The 20718-nt window shown below is 40.8% G+C and overlaps 1 protein-coding gene across 1 annotated transcript in view; it reads left to right on the top strand.

The window, feature by feature from the left end:
- LIMCH1 (LIM and calponin homology domains 1) overlaps window positions 1-20718 on the top strand; it is a gene marked incomplete at both ends in the record, with an annotated part of 178596 nt that overhangs the window by 132701 nt on the left and 25177 nt on the right. Inside the window, 7 exons of the mRNA XM_080343784.1 lie at window positions 260-490; window positions 1459-1707; window positions 2576-2611; window positions 7421-7547; window positions 9727-9881; window positions 10077-10479; window positions 14079-14300. Of these exons, the coding sequence (XP_080199910.1) occupies window positions 260-490; window positions 1459-1707; window positions 2576-2611; window positions 7421-7547; window positions 9727-9881; window positions 10077-10479; window positions 14079-14300 (1423 nt within the window). The remainder of the gene's footprint in view (window positions 1-259; window positions 491-1458; window positions 1708-2575; window positions 2612-7420; window positions 7548-9726; window positions 9882-10076; window positions 10480-14078; window positions 14301-20718) is intronic.

Below are 20718 nucleotides of genomic sequence, written 5' to 3'. Positions count from 1 at the left end.
CAGCTTCCAAGTGAATAATTTATCACATACATTTTTATGCAATCCCCAACTTCTAAGATATCAGCTCCATAAGTGTGGCGTTCAACGTAGTTTCCTCTTGGTCTCACTCCCTGCACTGTAGCTAGAGATGCCTGGTTGTCCATCACTCTGAAACTGTGTGTTTTGAGTAACAGTACCCCACCTTGCCTGAGCAGCCGCTTGCCTTGGGCTGTGCAAGTGAGCGTTATCATGGAACAGTGTCACTTGTCTCTCTGAGCAGTACTGTCACACGAGAAGAAATCCAAGAACAGCTTGAAACCCCTCAGCAGCAGAGCAGTGGAAAAGAAGAAGTGAAATTTCCAGACCCCCAAAGAGATGACATGTTGGCCAGAAGAACTGGAGCTTTCCTAAAGCAGCCTGGGCCCAGTGCTAAGCAGTTCCTTCCCATGCCATTTTCAAAGCAGCAGAATAAGCAGGGCACAGCTAGAGAACTTGAGAAGAAAACTATGAGGTAAGAAAGTTGTGATTTTCTTCCTTGTAGCTGGCCCTGTGGGCTGTCAGGATCTTTTGGTCTGGAGGAGTTGCTGTTGGCCCAGCAGCGGTTTCTTCCATACTTGTCCTTGATTCTATGCTTTCTCTGCTCAAAAGAAGGCAATGCAGGGTTTCTGGCCTTTTTGGTAGAGCCTTGTAAAGACTCAGAGCAGAGCTCTACCAGATGTGAAATTCTACGAGTTTGTTGGAATGGGTATGCATAGCAAGATGGTATTACATTTATAGAGGTTTCTGGTTAAATATGAGCTAATCATTACAAATGTTTCCAGCTAGAAATGGAGGTGCTGGATGTGGTAGGTTAGATGCTTGTCTATGGCTTAGCTGGTGCCAGTGACTTCCAAACAGGACATCCAAGGATCCCAAGATCGCCCCTGATAAGGCTCTGTGCCTTTCTAAGCACCTTTGTTCAGATGAGGAAGGCTACGTGGGGAAGTTGGTGCTTTAAGACTTTGAATATAGTTATGTGTTGGCTGGTTGAGGCACATACCAGCAAGAGTGGAAAGGTTCTTATTCATCAGCCTCTTCAAAGTACAGTAGAAGGGATGGGTGTGCAGGTACCTGTGCATACACAGGTGAAAACCTAGTGTACAGCTTGGCCAGGAGAGGAAAAATCTCTGTCATCTACTGTAGAATTGAACAGTGGTTTGGTGTTGAGAAGACCTTAAGTTGAATAGCTTAGTTAAAATATGTACTTAATACTTTAATATTTGGTGGTGTCCAGGACAGTTTGTTTATCTGAATGGAAGTGCAAGCTCTCTATTAAAATTACATTTTGCACACCTGCCTCTCTTAGCTTGTCACCCATCGGCTATTTGGGTTTGTGGTTGTTTTTTTTTGTTAACTTAGTTATGCTTTTCATTGTGTATATGTAATTTTTCCAAAGTTGCTTAATACGTGTCTTTGCACTACTGCCTTTGGCTTGCTCAGGCCTGAAAAAAGTCCACAAGTCTGCACTAATAGCTCTGGAACACCTGTAATAAAACCACTGCAAGAACAGCAACAAGGGCAGGAAGAAAACACTCTCCCTCCTGTAGGACAAGATGAGACTATTCCTACTGCCCAAGTGGGTGAAGGTAGCCTTAATGAAGTCCACCTTGATCAAACATCTGAGCTTCAGGACGTTCCTGAGGAAAACAAAATGGAAACATTGTCATCCAAGGACGAGCATCTGCAAACGTGAGCTCTGTATGGTGTGAATCACGCAGTTTGTACACCTCTGTGTGTGCACTTCAGAATTCAGATTTTGCATTGCCTGGTGTGTTTTCAGTCCAGAACAAAATACTGTGTATCAGTAATATGCTTTTTAGAAACAAGCGGAGTAGTTGTGTAATGTATTGTTCTATTTTATACAGCTAATGGAAGAAAATATTTAGTTATAATATCTATGTGAAATACAAAAATGGTTTATGAGTAGCAGAGTTTCAACTGGACTCTGCTGGGCATTCTCAGAGATGTATGTCTTGCTTCTCCGTGACTAGAAAGTGTTGTGGTGTCAACTTTTGCACTTGTTGTTTTTTTATGATAAATCCCAGATACAAACACATGGTTTGCATGACTCCAAACGAGACCGTCACTTTAGTGGATGATACTGACTTGTGTATTACCAGTACCTTTTTTCACCTACACACACACACACAAAATAATCAGCAACGGTGATTCTGAGCACTGCTGTGAAATGCAACTCTTAAGATTTGTCTCCATTCATCGCATGTGTGGCACTTAATATAAATGTTAATATATCGCCTATTTTCAATAACTATTTTCTACACCCATGTGAGGTATGCTTCAGTGGATTTTTGTAATGAGGGCATTAGTGTGGGGTCAGGGAGGGGTGGGTGGTGTTTTTGTGTAGTTCAGCCTTCAGATGATGAGGTAAGTCTTGTTTGCTGAATACGTAATCCCTGAGCAGTGTGATTCTTTTTTTGCTCAGCTTTACTCATACAGGTTGGATGGTCAAGTGACAGTTACCCAAATTGTATGGGTCTGGTTGCAATTACTACTTAATGTTTTTATCAACACTCTAATTTTATATTTGGTCTTGTAGATTCGGCCCCAGAACTGCTGTGTCTGATGACGCAGAGTAAGTTGTCTTGTGCTCACGAGATTCTATTTTAAACAACTTACACTGCATGCTTTCCCGTCTTCCTACTAATTTAAAACGCAGTTGATGCCTCCTTATAATTTTGCAGTGTTCCAGCAAATAGATTTTTCAGAAAAGCACTGAAAAATGGAATGCAATATGGCTTACATTGCAGCTAAAAATAATTTTTATATAAAAGCTCATAAATCTGAGCATAACACTAATGTCCAGATGTTGCTTGAAGTGTTGTTTCCTTTTTATTTTTATTTTATTTTATTTTATTTTTTCTTCTGAATTTCTTTCTGAATTTCCGTTGCCCCTGATCAGGTACAGGTAAAGAGAGTTGGGTTGAATCTGGGCTGGGTGTTGAGTTAAAAAATGAAGTATGACCTATACAGGAACTAAAAAGAAATCCCAATAAATAAATAAATAAATCCCAAATAAAAAATAAATAAAATCCATTGTGAATAATTACTGGGAAAATAATTCTTCCATTGTTCATTTATTGTCTTTTAAAAACTTTCTCTTGAATACCTTCTAGGTTGGGTTTAATTTAATAATGTACTAAACTTCACTTTTTTTAAGCTCTTCACCTCAATGCTTTACTTTTCACAGAAGGAGTAGGACTGTGACATTTATTGCACTCAACATATTTCAGTTGTGTGTGGATGCATGTAAACTCTAGTTCAGAACAGCATGCAATGTCACTTAGAAAGCTCTGTGAAAGTATTAGCTATTCTTACAAAGTATAGGCATTTAGAAGCAAATAAATAGTTGGGAGCTATCCACACCATAATGTCCTTAATACCCTTCTTCTGTTCACAGAAATGCCCATGACTTTCTCTGTTTCCCAGATTAAATCACAAAATAGAAATAACATAGAAGGTTTGTGGGTTTTTTTTTTTAATAACAAGTATATCTAGAGAGTCATATATAATTTTTCACCCTTTTTGTCTAATGATAAAGGCTGGAACCATGGACTGAATAGTCTTTACAGGATCTGTAACACCTTTATGCTGTGCAAAGCCTGTGTCCTCTGACCACAATGTGATCATTTTCAAACAGCAGAAATCTTTTCAATCAAATTAAGAGATGAGATAAAAAGAGCATAACAACAGAGAAAAGTTATACGTAACAATGGAGACCTCCCTGCCATTTCAGGAAGCCTACATATCTGATTGTTTTGTTTGTTTGTTTTCCCTCATTTTTATGTGTCTGTATTAAATGCAAACATGAGAGAAGGTACATGGAGATGCCTTCAACCAGGCATTGTGATGCATTTGGTTGTATAATGTGAGAGTAGCAAAGATTAATAAATCACATGGTTTATTTCACATTGATTCAGATTTTGTTTTAAAAGGCAAAACAATAAATGTCCAAGCCTTGCTGTCATCCTTTCCAGATGTGCCAGAATTTACAAAGCAACTATTTTCCAAAACTGTCTTTAAAGTTATTATAAATGTAAGATTGTGTTTTTACTTCTGAAGATCAAGTACTTACCAAGAATCTAATAAAATTTAGCTTTCAAATAGAAGAAATTAATTAAGCTGACATTTAAAATGCTTTCAAAATGTTTGTGAGGTCTCCTTTGAAAACTCTGTAACTTGAATTCATCCTTAGACTAGATGCTGTTTATTCCAGTGGCAAAACTAGAAACTCCTGTGTTGGGCTGACAAAATTCTTTTGGTTGGTTAGTGAATGTTAGATGTTGGCATCAGCCCTGGCCTGTCTTGAGGTCCAGATGAGGCAATACTTGGTGTATTCCTGCGGATCAGCCCCATTCCCATCTCCCAAAGTGACGAGGCTGAATTCTGCTGGTGGTGTGACAGTCCAATGTGAGTTTAGGCTTGTGCTTTATACTTTAAGCCTGACAAGACAATTATAGTGACCTGAAATTTTTGAGTATTTGTCTGATTCTTTAGCCAGGTTGTCACTTTTTATGTTTTATTTTGGTTTCTTAAGTCTTAGTATGTCTATAAAATGGTAATGCAGCCACATAATAAATGCCATGCTTAAGGATTGTTAATGTATTTTCATAAAAAGAAGTGTTTTACCTTATTTCTCACTTTCAAATTAGTCTGAACATTCAAGTCATTGAGGACTTTTTTTTTTATCCAGCACTTTTTCAGACCTGTTTAAAAAAAAAAAAAAGGAATAAAAAATACTTGCTGCATGATATCATTGAAAGAACAACTGAACAACTGTAATTTGCAAGAATAAAGTAGTGTAACTTAAAAATCGTATAATCCCAAAGATCTAGCACTCCAAAATACACTGTACACAGTGTTTTTTCCCAGACCTTTGTCAGAACATCAGGTCTGGTACAGTGGTCAGCAGAAAAGGCCCCTTGCTTCCAGATGAAATTTAGAGACAATCCCCAGAGCTTTGCTAATGCCAGAAAAATCCATAAACATGAATTCGGTAGAGTTGCATTGCCCTCCCCCCTGCCCCCACTCGCTTGCTGTGTGCCTGCTGGCCCAGTGTGTGGTTGAAGGCAGGAGTAAATCTAGTTCTATTCATGCAGGTGTTAGTGACGGGCTGGAGCCTTTTGTAGTTTGTTAGGAAGAAATAGGACAAAACTATGTGGGACTCATGGTAAAGGTGTCTTTTGGCAGAAGCTCAGAGTTTTGACCTCTTTGATTCTTTTTTTAATGATGAGCTTGTCAGGCAAAGAAGTCGATGTAGACCTTTCAGTTGGCCTTGGCCTTGTATTCAGGAAAATAAAAGGTTCTCTTTAATGATTACTACATATTGGTCAGAGTGGAGCACAGTGCTTTGAGATGACTCCTTCAGATTGCTCTCTTGGGAAGGTACATTTGCGCAATAATATGTTGCTGCAGAGTTGATGTTTGAACCTGGCTGGTTGCTTATTCAGGGCAATGAAGGCCCAGCAGCAGGAGCTGACAACTAGAGTAGAAGGTACATGTGGGCTTGTAGTGTATATCTTGTTTCCTGGCCTCAACTGAAGCCTTTTCCAGAGCACCTTCTTTGTTGCATTGTTGATAGCCATAAAACCTTTGGTTTTGCTGTCTCTGTACACACTGAGGGACCTGAGTGAAGACAAGGAATAATAAACACTAGCCTTTCATTAAGACATCAGGAGACTCTTGATAGAAAGTATTTTTAGTTTCTCATCCCAAATGGCAGAGGGCAAGTACTCATGCACTATGCTAGAACCACTTACCACTGTCTTCTGTTTTCTTCTACTGTATGTAAATAAAAAAATCTGACATGAGGAAAGGGAACAAGAAGGGAGCTACACAACCAGTTTGACCCAGTAGGCACAAGGTGGAAAATACTAAACACTAAAAACTTTACTTGGTGTGTATTTCAAAAGCTCTTAAACTGAAACAAACCCTTTAAGGGTGACTTCATTAAAAGTTATGCATCTCCCAACCTACCTCACCAGTCTGCAAAATATGACTGATATTTAAATGTTCGGTAGTAGGTGATGTGTCTTTAGTTCTAAAAACAACAGAACTTGCCATCTCTTTAGGTTCTGTTATTTAGAAGTGCTCCAGTCCAGTCCTGGGCCATGTAACCCTTAAACTGCTCCCAGAGAAACCCAGCTGAGTGTACCCTCAGCACTCTGTTTAGGGTGAAGCAGAGTCATATGCTAACCTCGCTGTTCATGCTTAAAGGCAATAGGATGTGTGTTCTGTCCTTCATTTCTGAGCAAATACCTACTAATAGGATGGCATCTATGCATGTCCTTTTCCATCCACTGTCCAGGCCTCTCAGTTTTCCCTTGAGAGTGGTTCATTCCCATCTTCACTTGCCTGAATACAAAAGTTGGCTAAATACATATATGCACAGCTTTCTGTGTCTATCCACTTGGATCACTGTGAACACAGTCACCTGCAATTTTATCTTCATTGGGTGCTTCTCCTGCTAGTTGGCTCATTGGTTCACCTAAAGGTGTGGATGATCATTTGAAGACTGCTGTCAAATCATTCATGTGGAGTTGCATGGCTGCTTTTTTGTTTTGTTTAGTTTTAATGGCACAACTGAGATCATGTTTTACTAATAATAGGTAGTAGGGGAGGAGTAGTAACAAGTACGCTATCTTCACGTGAAGATCTTTATATAATATGAATTAATGTACAGTATCAAACCATTATCTTTTTTTCAATTAACTCTCCAAAGGTCAGAGACAGAAATAGAATGTGTAGAAACTGTTTTGTCCTGAACACCATCTTTTCCTTGTTAGATTAACTGTATTGATAAGTCGGTGCAGACAGCACTGAGTTTCTTTGAGGCAGGGAGGGGAGAGGAGGAAGGGAAGTACCTCTCTGCCCTGCGTGTACTTCTCTGGGCTGGTTCTCCCCAGTTTTATATGAGTAGCATTCAGCCAGCCATGCTGCTCCTGATATACTTCTCAAGGCTCTCTTGTTTTATACTGAAATGGAAACTTCTGTCTGCAGTCTTAATTGGAGGGGTCTTGAATACTCAGTGGGAAACAAACCTTCAGCAAGTAGAATGTTCTGAACTTAGCCCTCAATAGAATGATTTTAATGAGAGCTATCGATGGATGTGTAATGTTAGTAGTGCTTCTTACCAAGAGACAAACTTACTGTCAACTAACAAAAACAAGAGAAAGCTGAGGAGTATAATGCCCAAAGTACTGTGTGGGATGCATATGATGCTAACTGGTCCTTCTAGGGGACTGCTGCTTTTGAGAGCTTGTTAACAGTGCAGGTGTCTGATTCTGCTGTAGCACCCTCATGTGGCTTTAACTCTAACAAGCTCAAGGAATAAAAGCCTCTAAATAATGCTGTATCCATCACTTTTTATTCTCCCTGTGTTTAGGAGTATGAGCATGTTTGATATGAGATGTGAAGAAGAAGCTGTGACTCAGCCTCACAGCAAAGCTCGTCATGAGAAACTGCAGAACGTGCACAACCAGCTGAAAGAGGATGAGACCAGGTGGCAAGATGTGAGTATGCAGTGTTGTCTGCATCAATGCCAGCTAACTAGGCAAAAAAGTGTAACCTGCTAAATCTACAGTTGCTCTCTAACACTAAAATAATCAGAATCTTTTTTTCCTTTTTGCCTCTCAGAGAGGTTTTTGGTAGAAAATTCAAGCTAAAGCCCCCAAAATAACAGTATATACAATTAAGAAATAACTTTTATGGTAGAAGAGTTAAGGATTTCAGCTGAGAGGTCTGTATATGTGGGAAGCCATAATTTCCCATCAGAGATTAGAATGAGTCCCAAAGCTTTCAAGATGTTTGAGAACTCTTTGCTATTGAATAGAAAAATCCTCACAGCTAAAGCGGGTATGTTTTCCAGGCCCTCAGCACCTTCTACACTGAACTAAAAGTTCTGAAGAGCCACTAGAAATGCCCATACTGGAATGTCCTTGGCATTCAAAGGGCTTTATGGAGATGACACTGCATTCATGGTCAGATATTTTTTTATATGCACATGCTGTAAATTTGCCAACTATTAACAGCTTCACAGCTCTTTTTTATTATTGTTGTTCTAAAGCCTCAGAGCTGGAAAATATAAACGTCTGGTTTTTAATTACAAAAACAGGCAAAGGGCTTATGTTATGAAGTTTGCTAATGAAAAACTAATTTCCAAACAATAGGTAATAGTGGGAGTAGCTGAATAAAGAAATAGTTTGGTATTTCAGTGAGAATAATTAGTAACAGAGGAAAATGAAAGGCCTGTTGTTCAAGAAGGGGATTATAGACTGATATATGTAAGTTGTGTGTAGAAATACTTTAATGAGCATTCCCTTGAGTGTAACGTCAATAATTTGTGGTTTTAAGCTAAATTAAAAGTGACAAGGTTTGTTCCTGGTTTTAATAAAATAAGTTATGCCTGCAATACCTTCTGCTGTTCACCAATAAAAATGCAATTTAAATATTTGGAAAACCATGTAATTAAATGAATAGCCTTTGAATTGAGTATATGTAGGGAATCTCTGGTTTTCATTAAACCCAGAGTTTTTTAAAGTACATGAAATATAATCTGTCTACTAATCTCTAAATGTTGTAAAGTTAATGACTGTCCCTGCAGTTTCCTAGGAAGTTCTTTTTCTTTGCAGAAATTCTTCAGAGGTTATTTTTTACATGTAAAATTTTGCTCCTTTACTAGTTGGCTGCAAAGAAGTTTTACAGCTTAGGAAACTTTCTTACTGTAATATTTTTACTGTGGAAAAAGTCTCGTCTCTGTACCTCCAGGACTTGTGAATTCACAACCCAAGCAGGATTTAAGACACAGGTGCCCATAAACAGGTATCTCCTGTGACTCTGGTTTAGTGTCAGGCTGGTTTTGCAAGAAAGGTAGAGAACCACAGTCGGTGGATCTTCTGGACAATTTTGGGCAGGCAGATTCCAAAAAGAGTAAGATCTTTACTTCAGCAGGAACATATCTGTAGAGTTGGATACAAACCATAGGCATTTTGTTCTGTCATGTCTCATACCAAGCAGGTATGAGCTGCTTTAGTCTCTAACCTGTGTTGCTTAGATCTGGGTCCAAAATATTGGAGGGTGCCCCTGAAGAAGAATTTTAGTTTGGACGCTGCACTGGATTTTTCAGTCAAAAAAACAGAAAATCATGGGTCAACTATGCTTGTATGTAGTTGGCTGATAGCATGGGCAAAGTGTGGGATTATCAGCTCTCTGAGGCAGACTGTCAGTGCAGCTGTAGTTCATGGTGCAATGACGTCCCTTCCTCCAATTAACCTCTGTCTCCCACACATCTGATTATTAAAATTCTTTACTAAACAGAATTTTGCTACTTCATCTTCCTGGGGAATCAGGCTTTGTTGCTAATGGTGGCCCAAGGGAAAATGAGTGCCCTGGCTGGTCCTTTTAGGCCAGACTTTCTGGTGTTATTACCTAGTATGCTTCTGCAACACTACAAAATCAAAAAGAAAATACACCAGTGAAGCTATGAAAACCTTACTGGATCCTGCTGTTAGGAGAAAAATTGGTCAGGCAACATCTTCATTTTATGGTATAATTTCTCATTAAAATAAACATTGCTGCGAGCATGATGGGAGCCTGGTCCACAGGCAGGAGCAAGCATTGCAAAGCTTGCTTTCTGTGGCCAGTTTTTAGCTATTTGCAACTCTGCATTCAGGTGCCTTCCTTCTCTCACAGGACCTGGCTCGGTGGAAGAGTCGTCGAAGGAGCGCTTCACAGGATTTAATTAAAAAAGAAGCTGAGAGAAAGAAAATGGAAAGGTTATTGTCTGGAGACGGAACAAATGAGCGCAGAAAAAGCATCAAAACCTACCGAGAAATTGTGGAAGAGAAGTATGTTGTTTTACTGAAGTGCAGAGGCATGTCTGAAAATGTTGTTTGCTCCACAGGTGATAGGTAACTGTGGGCAGCCATGCCTGCAGACCTGGGATGAGGGAGAGAGAAGGATGCTGGTGGAACAGAGGAAATAGGAGTGATTTCCAGCATTATTTTAATGCAATGGTCTTTCTTGTGTTGTCCCCCATGCAGAGAGAGAAGAGAGCGGGAGCTTCATGAGGCATACAAGAACGCAAAGTCACAGGAGGAGGCTGAGAGCATCCTCCAGCAGTACATCGAAAGATTCACTATCAGTGAAGCTGTCCTTGAGCGTCTGCAGATGCCAAAAATTCTGGAAAGAAGCCATTCAGTGGAGCCAAATTCCCCACTGGAAGACCCAAATCCTCTGAGATACTTAAGGCAACAGTCGCTGCCTGCTCCAAAATTCACTGCCACCATTGAAGCAACCATTGTTCCCACTGCTGAACTAGAGCCCAGCAGTTCAATGGGCCGCACATCTCCCAGCAAAAGTGTTGTCTCCAAGGCTGTGCCTATGCTGACCCCCAAGCCTTACTCACAACCCAAAAATACACAGGAAGTTTTAAAGAACTTTAAGGTAGGATACGTTACACTTCCCAAAGCCAATTAGGTGACAAAGAGATCCTGACTAAATCATCTCAACATACACATATTTAATGCAATTAAGTAGAAAGTGGTTCCACCATTCTGGTGTTAGTAGAACTCAGCTTCTTGCTCTGTGCTGCCCAGCCTAGTGGTCTGTTCTTGATTACCAACATTTTTAGGGGCCCCATTTTTGCCATACTCAAACAAGTCTGTCCCTAAGCCTTTGAAACATTGCAGTGTGTGTGTATCCGGTGTAGAGAGTCCCTACTCCCTACTCCTTCAGATTCAAGAGCCAGCTTGCCCAAAGATACTTTTTATATTAAAAATGTTTCTCACCAGGGATGAATGGGGAACGCTGCTTCACTAGTGTAAAGAGGGGGCATAGGCTGTCCATGTAAGTTTAAGGAAAAAATATAGATACTGGGGCAGTGGTGTAACTGGGGATTGCTAGTGAGAGAGAGGGAGTGACTCTGTTGGGTTGTAAGAACTGATAAAGGATTATAGGAATAAAAGTAGTAAGAGAGCTTGTATGGAAGCAGGGCTGGCTGGAATAAAGAGACAGCTACGAGATTTGTGGGGGAAGGGAATGGGAGAAGAGACTGCAACAGGGATATGAAACCTGACGAGCGTATCTTTGGACTGAGTGGGTGTGGAGAATGGGAGTAAGATACTGAACCAATAATGGAGAAAGCAAAGAACTAGGGTATGTTAGAGACAACAGGTCAGAATAAGTCAAGTTTGAAGAAATATGCTTCTGCCAGTCCCTGTACCAAAACTGGAGCTTCCCCAAGTCTCACTGTTGCCTCTGCTGTTGGCAGTGTGAAGCCTATGGGCATGAGTGCCCCAGCCTGTAGGATACTGCTGCCCCCGTGCCTGCCATTGCTATCTGCTGCTTTGCTAGTGGCATGTAGGAGTCCCTGCAGCCCTTCTGATGTCCCTGTAGCATTGCTACCATACCTAATTGGATTGTTTGCATTTTTAAAATTAAGTCACCTTTGTATAGAGGGTGAAAAAGCATGTTATGATATCTGTAATCCCTTGAAGGCTGTCCCAGGTCTCGTGTAAATGCCCCCACCATGTTTCCTAGTTGAAATGTGAAACTGGTAATTCCTATTTCTCCTATACCTCAGTTGGTCTTCCCCTAGGGTTTTCATTTGAGACATCAGTGAATCCTGGATCTTTGTTGTTTTGTTTTGTTTTGTTTTCTGATCCGTGCCATTTTTTTCCTCAAAGGACCAAGATATGTATGTGTATCACCTTCGTGTTAATGCATGTGGGGATAAACTAACCTGTGGATGCTTCTCCCCTACACCAGCCACCACTAGAAGCCTGTCTGGATCTTTTTCACTTGATGTGAAAGAATGTGATTTGTCTTGGAAGGAATCATTCCCTAGCACATGTAGCTGTAGCATTATTCTCCCCTGAAACACCAGTCTGTTGCTGATTCCCAGCTCTGGTGACAATGTGTTGACTTGCTCCAGATCAGAAGGAAGGGAGTATGTTTGTTTAACTCTGCAGCCAGGGCATCTGTCCTGATCATTCAAACATTTGGTTTTCCTCCCTAATATAAATAGAGAAATGTCTTAGTCTAAACAAAGACATTAAAATGGATGGTGCAGCTTGCCAGTGTTTTCCTGGCTTTTTCATTTTTGAGATCTTTCATGACCTGCTCCTTCAGTAGATAATCCAGCACACTGTCACAGGAGACTTGGGGCTCCCTGTCTGCCCACACTCACGTTTGGAAATATACCCTAAGAGTAGCACTGTGCTAAGTGGATGATGGCAGTGAGGAAAGGGAGGGAACCTTTTCATCTGAAAAGCAGTCAGAAGGAACGAAACCTCTTGCAGAGCCAGGCTGTTTCTCCTCTGCATGGGAGCTGACTGTGCAAGGTGCTAGCTGCCTTCACCTCCCTGCATGTCTGTCAGAGTCAAGGGTGCCCAGTGCCTCAGAGATGGCCCCTTAATTAATCACCCTCAGATAGAGGACCAGTCTCTGGATGCATGTGTACAAGAAGTCAACAGGAGGAGTTAGTCCTCAGCTTAGCACTGATGGCGCATACTAAGTCGGAGTGCTGCTGTTGAGATATCCAAGGTGTTTAAACAAGAAGTACTGAAGATAAGTAAATGGTGAAACTTATTTACTTAATGGTAACTTAATGGAAACTTAATGGTGGGGCAGGGATGATGAGATGGGGAGAAATTTGTTTTCTTTAACCATTTTTCAGTTTAATAAAGCAATTATGTCATTTGTTGTATCAGTTTTCAATACTGGTGAAATAAGTTAAAAGTGCCCATGGAAGAGCTTACCTCTGAGCTTCATGTGTTCTTTGTTTATGCAGTACCTGTGGAGAAACCTGAAATGACTGGTCACCATATATAACCCAACAGCTTCTCTAAGAAATCACTGATCTATGCCATTATTCACCCAAAGCCCAGTGGTTAGCAGAGAAGAGTCTGTCCATATTTACTCCTTCACCTTGGTGTTGTCTCCTGTGATGATCATTTTGCAAGGAGGGATCTCCATGCACAGAGCAGCAAAGCCTTCAAATCTGTTTAAAATGTATCTCTGCTGACAAGCCTATAAACATCTGTGCTGTAGCTAGGCAGGAGCAATATGGTGTTACTGATAGCTGGTCCTTTCCTGGTCTCTTTCCAACTGGGCCCTCTTATTGTGAATGTCTTGTGAGGTCTTTGCAGCAAGACTTTTTTGCATGTATTCCATGACTTCTACAAACAGCCCTCCAAACTGAAGGAAGTCTTTACATGCAACCTCCATGCAGAACATAATTACCAAATATTAAAATCCTGAGAGGAAGCTATGTCAGTGCAGAGGAAGAAGCCTGAGCTCATTTTGTATTTTCTTCCTTACTTAAAGGTTCCTTAGAGGGAATATACACCCACCAAGGAGCTAGCTTGACCCTGAGAACAACGTAATTAAACTGTTTCTGCTTTTTCCTTTTCATGGAGACAGCATAAAATAATTTTCTGGGAAAGGAGCTGTTTTATCGCCTCATGGGGAAGGTGGAATGCCCAGTTTTATTTGTTGATTCCTTGATTCCCTATTATGAACGGTAAAGAAACAAATGAATGAACTGTGCTGTTCCTGACCCTTCAAAGTTCATGTGACAGTGCTTCAGAAAGCACAATCTGCTAATACTGTGTTGAGGTCATCAGGGTACATAGCAGTTCATCAGCATATTTAGTCCTGGGGAACCTGCTTGCCTCTTGCATGAGGCAATGCAAAACCCAGCAGCTTTGTTGTGAATTTAACATACAACTTTGTTGTTTTTTTAAAAAAATCTTTTGATCTGTGATGCACACAAAGGGTGTCTGTATGTTACTGATAGAACAAAATGTGGGAAACCAGGGAACCCAGAAAAATTATTACCTTCTGTCTGTATTTTGTTTATGACCTCCCTGGAACAGAGTTTTCTTCTGTCTTGCCCCATTGAATGAAATAGGTGCTTGGCTCTGTCCTTCACTGATGGGACAGACTGTGTTAACAATTGTAATCTCACGTTGAAGTCTTAATTTCCTGAATTCCTTTGAAAGGCAATAGCCTTAGCAGATTTATTTAACTGTATTCTGCAGGTAGATGGAAAAGTCAGCATGAATGGAGAAAATGTCAACGGTATGGAAGAGAAGGATAAAGAGTGTACAACAGTAATATTTACTCCTTCGCCAAGCAGATCTCTGAAATCTGATGGAGTAGCCAGAGGGGACAGGCCCCCGGCAGAGTTGAAGAAGGACCCCACAAGTGTTGAGCTCCATTTACAGAGGCCTGCTACTCAGAGTGTGCATAAAGAGCCAACAGTAAGACCAACACGAACAAACCAGCCTTACTTTCTCTGCCAATTTTCTGTCTCATAACATATTTAATCACTAACTAATGAAACCTGAGTGCTTATGTTTGCTTTATTTCAAGAGGGTGTGCCCGGACCAGGAAAAAAAAAAATCCTTGTAAATTAAAAGCTTCTTCCTTTGGTGTGTGTGTAGAGAAATGGGAGGGGAAGATTCATAAAACCTTTTGCAGCCAGCATGTCCTTTTTTTTTTTTCAGATGTCATGCAGCTGATAAGCGTGCTTTAAATGTGCTGGGCCAGGGACAAGTCAGCTCTGTGTCCCAGCTATTGTGCAGATTTATTCAGTACTTCTCTTGATGTTAGCTGATTAGATCGGCAACGTAATTGGACTGTGCAAGCCATTATAATTAGTCTCAGTTTTCAATTTTCAAAGAAGAGGATGTGGATGTGCTGGCAGTTTTGAGTATTCAGCTTTCATTCCCTTCTCAGAAATATTAGAAAAGAGGATAAGATATTGAAACGCTCAGAGGGGCTAATGTCTGCTTAACTGCCTTATCAAAGAAACAAATTAATTTTACCTTTTCATCTTTCTCTCCCCGTAATCCCCAGAGAAAAAGACAGGAATAAAACTAGAGCATATCAGAGCAGGAATCTAGGTGCTACAAAACTGTAATAAAAGTAGATAGTAAAAACAAAACAAGGAATAAAGACCAGACTGCAAATACAGCATGCAAAAGTTTGCAAACAAGTGTCAGGAAAGGGAATTCTTGCCATTCTTTTCTGTGTAACAAAAAAGAGAATTGGAGATGTGGTGAGAGTTGGAATACGATAATTTTTTACTTTCACCTCAGATTACATCCAAGCATTGGCCAGGTGGATAACAGGGAGTGGGCACGGATCTGTCCACCGGAGTGATGGTTCATTCATGCCCAAGGGATTATGTCTTACTCCCCTGCTTCCTGGCAGTCTCTGGCCATGGACAACGAAGCCATGGAGCCTGCAGCAAGCATGGGAGCTGGGATGTGCCATGAGCATGGGCTTGATCTTGTCAGAGGGAACTGCAATGGAGTCAAAAATTAATGTTTTGCAGGAAAGCAGGCAGGAATGGCAAAGCAGAGGTTGCTCCTGTCAAAATGAATTGACTGTAAGGGAAAAGCCAGGTAACCATTGTGTCTGATATGGCAGAGCTGGTAGTGGGAATGTTTGAATGTACAGTGAGCATCAACTCACTGTACATTAGAAGCATAATAACAATCAGAAAAGTAGCTGAATGAAAATATTACTGTCTCCTTTTTTAGGATTTCCAGACCAGTATAGCTATGGAAGAGCAGCAGAAGTGACTGTTAGGGCTTGGGTGTGTTTGTACCTGATTGATGCCCTCTCATCTTTCCCTTTCTACAGTTTTGAGGATGATGTGGCCATCTGAATGCAGATTTTTCAGTGTCTGTTTTCTGCTTCCAGTGTCTAAGCCCTCATGGTGATATTGGAAAAAGAGGCAGAAGAACTTGAATTCTCCGATTCCTTATGGCGCTGACATTTGCAGAATACTTGCTGATTTGCAAGCTTGAGTGCACCTGATGAAGCCTTCTAAAGAAGGAGTGTGCACCCAAATGGTGCTATTGACAGAGTTTTTCTGCTCTAAGGATTTTATATTGCCAGCTTCATGATTTTGTCAATAATGTAACTACGTAGTGCAAATCATTGTAATTACTCCTGGTGCTTCAGCTTCAAGCAAAGGTGTATATGTCAAGCATGACAAGGGCAGAGCAAGGAGAGGAGGCTGCTTTGAGGGGGACCTGACATGGGGAAACAAGTGGAATGCACTGAGCATGATGGGGAGAAAGACAAAGAGACCTGCCTGTGGCTGGAAGGGAATTCGCTAACATAGGATTACAGGTTCTGTTCCTTCTAGGTGTTTCCTTCTTTTTACCCAGCTGCTTTGTTTTAATTCTCCAGGTCCCCGTGCCTTAGACTACAGCATGGGCAGTAATTTAGCTATGGGAGTGCCCTAGCTATGGATGTGAAGGGCTTAGACGTCAGGTTACAGAGATGGGGCATGGTACTGGTGCTTAGCTGCTTCCCTCTGTGCGCTGGGACACAGACCAGCACTGCTTGTGGCAGCTCGATATGGCTGTGATCGGTCTGAGGCCTTATCTGCAAGAATCGGGCAGCTATGCTGGACTTATTTTACTCAGTTCTTTCCATACCTATTTTACTTCAGTTTCTGGACATCTAGCACAATCATGTCAGGCCACATCCGCAGAGTTTGAAGTGCTAAACTCCTCTCTGAAGGTATAACCCCTCCTAGGAAGGTTGGGAACCCAAATTAGGAAAGAAAAGAGCCTCCTGGGCTTGTCTCTTGCCTCTTTCTGGGTAGGATGCTGAATAACTCTAGCCATCACTGAGACATCCAGAGAGGAAGACAGGGTTTGCTTTTCGTCCCAGCAGGATGAGGCTTCCAAGCTACACATTCCTGAAAGCAAGAAAACCTTCTGAAGCTGCTGATGTGTCACCTTCCACAAGGAGAAAACAGGGCTGTTGTTTTTGTCTGATGCTTAACCCTACAGAATTTTTAGGAGAGGAGTAGAAGATCACAGAAACAGGGATAGAAAAGCAGTTGAGATGAAGAAGCAGATCTGTCTGGAGTGGAAGAAACAACTAATTTCTTTTGCCTTGAGAAAACTTTTACAAATTGAGCATGTTTTCAAAGCCTTTTCTAAACTTGCTCTTACAGCCTTTATTTGTATACTCTCCTTTATTGATACAATTCTTGTTAGCTATGTCCTTCCCAGGCTTTGAATAAGATTCATAGGCACTAGTTCCTCTGCCTATTAAGAGATGCTGTTTCTAGGGGGTATTTTTTTCCCTCTAGTTGCTGTGAAATTTGTTTTGCTTTTCTATTTTCTTCATTAATTTTCTGCTCTGATTCTCTTTTGTGAAGTATATATTCTTTTTCATGTATATGTTACCTTTGGCCCTCCTGTCTTCCCCTTCTGATTTTCTTCCTGTTCTTTGCATGCCCCGTCCTCCTCCTCTTCCATCCCTCGTAGGGCTGTTCTCCTGCTGTTTCAGTTCAGTTGTCAAATGGACTAGTCCTGTCTTCTCTCCGCCTGGCAGGCTTCCCTTTGAAGCTCTGGAGCCCTGCTCTAAATCTGTCCGGCTGGCCTCAGGCCTTGTCTGCAATATGGGAAGATGCTGTGCAGCTGTACTTCAACAACTCTTTTGGCCTGAAGTTTGGAAAATGGTTTAGTCAAGTTACACCACTTACAATGCTAATATGATGGAGGTTTTGGAGGAGCTAGAGAAGTGTAGGGATCCTTTCATATGTGGGAGACCTCAGTGGTGGTTGTCTTTTAGACAGAGAACCATCCCACCTATCTGTTAATCTATCTGATTGGCAGACAGAGACTGATGAGACACATGTACCTCCTGCTTAAATTTACTATGAAATGAGATGCAAAAAGCTGTAGCAGGTGGGAAGGATGGTAAAGAAACATATTTTCAAGAGACTATACTTGTGTTTGTGGTGTATAGGTAGAGTACTTAGATTGGAGGGTGGCCAGGTTGGGGCACAGATTTTACAAGAGACTTACCTTTGCTCTAAGTAACTTAGCAGGTTTTGCCTATGATTTCAGGCTGAGAAGGATAGATTTGGCCTACAAGCAGGATCAAAATATCTCACTGGTGTTTGCAGAGCAAGATGCTGTGGAGAGAGGCAGCAGATTAAGCACACCTGTCTTATTGTGGCTGGGAAAACAGGGGCAAAGGCGTGGAGACTGAGTGACCAGTCAAGGGCAATGCCACCAATGACGTGAGAACCATCTCACCCTGGTCCTACCTGTCAACCATTAGGTCGTGTTTTCTTTCCATTATACAGAACAGTTACACACATTACAAATACTGAGAAGTTATATCCTCTAGCTCTTTGAATCAGAAGTTGGCAAAGTAAATATTTTGTTTTAAAACAATATTTGTGCAGATCTTAGTGTAGGGGGATTAATTTGTCAGTGAGTAGCATCATTTTATTTTAACCAATCTTTGTATGAGCATTTAGAGATTATTGACTTGTTATAACTCTATTTATAGTCTTGCTCTGATCAACCAAAAAGTAAACAAATATAGACAGCAACTTTAAAAAGATCAGGGCGGGGTGATGATGGTGGGGGAGATTTTGGCTTTCTTTTAATTTTTTGCTAGCTAGCTTAAACTTGTCCATTTTGTGTCATTGCATGCTTGGCACAAAATAAACTTTTAAAATATATCCAAGTAACACTCTCCTTCATCTTCAAAAATCCAACGATTGAACTGAGATTAAAGTGTAAGCTTTCTTGTGGTTGTGGAATGCTGGCCAAGCTACAGGAGAGCAGAGTTGAAATCCTGATTTGTACATATCTGGTAGGACAAGACTTTGTTCTTTGATTCATTATAAGAAACACTTGTAGAGTAAGTACATCTGTTCCATATTGACAGCTTTGCCTTAAGCTGCACACGGGAAGATGCATGGAGGGCTGTACTACCTGAAGGGAGAAGTGTTTAGCATGAGAAGTAAGGGCAGCAAAGCCTCAAAGGGGTTAGAAGGGAGCTCTGCTCAGGATTTGGTTACGAATCTAGTGTGCCATCCAAATCTGTCTCCCATCCTCCAGACACTCATGCAATTTTCAGTCTGTGAGTGACAGGAGCTTATTTTACATCCCAACTGAGCAGTAATAACTCTAGAAAAATGACTATCAGGAATATTTCACACTATTTCTTGTAACACTTTCAAGGCTTCTCTGTCAATTACTGGTCCCCTCGATCTTTGGTTGCAACGGCTGGGCTGAGCAGAGCATTATACAGCTGCCAGATGAAACAGATGACTTAACGTGTCAGAGCAGTGTTCTGGCTGTAATGCTATGCTGGCATAGCATGCAAGGCACTTAGCTGTGGCAGCCCAAGGTCACGGCACCATTACCATTCACAGCGACAGAAAATGCTACCTTTAATGAGGAAATCATCGTATGAAAATTTATAAGTCAATGATACATGTACAATTCCAATCAGAAGCTTGAAAGATGTATCAGGCAATTTCTACATGTGGCTATTGATACTGGAACCTATTTCATTTCTACATGATTTTACAGAATTTAAACTGTAGTTCTAACTCGATTGTTCTTGATATCTGTGCCTTCTTGCTGATTCCAGACAACCTATTTTGTCATGTTTTCATAGAAAATACAGTAACAATATTTAATGTGATTTTGTGTACAAGTAGTGTTAAGTGACCTACATTTTGATTTAATTTTCAATAAGATTTAATAAAGTTCTACTGTGACTTGCTTTGGAGTTTGAATTCTTGTAGTAGTTGTGATGTTCAGTGTTTTAGGAGTTCCTAGGTATTGTCTTTTTAGGGTTTTATAAGGGTGTAAGGTTCTGCCATAACAATAGGCAACATGGCTATTTCTGACTTGTATGGTCTTAGTTAAATACCTAGGCTGATATCCTAGTTTACGGGATTAAAATCTTGTCTGCCACAAACTGCACTAATTTATTTTCATGCTCAACATATGTTTGATAAAATTTTATAGTCAGCTGTGCTTGTGTCTTTGCTAAGTGGATACCTTAGTTAGTAGAACTGAGGTGTTGCTTTGTCCTCTGTTACTGATGTGTTCATAACTGCAAATGCAATCACAATATTTAATTTTCCATCATGGACTAAGGCTTCTAAGTCCTAAATGGGGAATCTCACTTTGACTCCTGGGTAGCTAGATGCATAGGGTAATAAAAGCACCAATGCAAGTAGGCAGCATTCTTCAGATTTCAGGAGCTGATGAGATCTTCACAGCAGCCTGGATCTGGGGGCAGAGAAAACCACAGCCCCCACGCGGTGAGATTTTTCCTGCTTCCCTTGAAGGCTTCCTCGCCTGTGGTGGTGAACAAGGAGGTGTTGTGTGAACTTCCCTTGTAGGCACCTGCAACAGAGCCAGCACATGGACCGGCTCTGTGGTCCTGCAGACTGATGGCTCTGCCCACAAGAAGACGTGTGCCTGCAGTGGGGCAGTGCTGAGAGGCTGTGGGGTCCTTCATCCCGAAGGGCAAGAGTTCCTCTGATACTCCTCAGAAACGCCCCTCACCAAGTTGTTTGTTTTTTCTTTGTCAATGTCAAAATAGAATCCTCTTAGGTATAATGAAATGTTTGTATGCCTTTTTCATGCTCAGTGATAATATCATCATTTGATTACAAAACATTTATGAAATGGGAATGATGATAGTCTGTGGTAGAAAATATATTTTATCGGCTCTATCAGTACAAGAATTTTCTTAAGTGTATCATATACCTGTGGATAAAATACTAGATAATATTACATTACTTGGTATTATAAATAGAATTAGATATAGTGGGAATGAGAGTCTCCCAGTGAAGCTGACTTAATTTTTTTATAAATTACTTAC

Source organism: Nesoenas mayeri (assembly GCF_963082525.1).
Source record: "Nesoenas mayeri genome assembly, chromosome: 4".
NCBI classification, from domain to species: Eukaryota; Metazoa; Chordata; class Aves; order Columbiformes; family Columbidae; genus Nesoenas; species Nesoenas mayeri.
The sequence above is the reverse complement of the archived record's forward strand: the minus strand, read 5'-3'. Positions and strand labels throughout refer to the sequence as shown.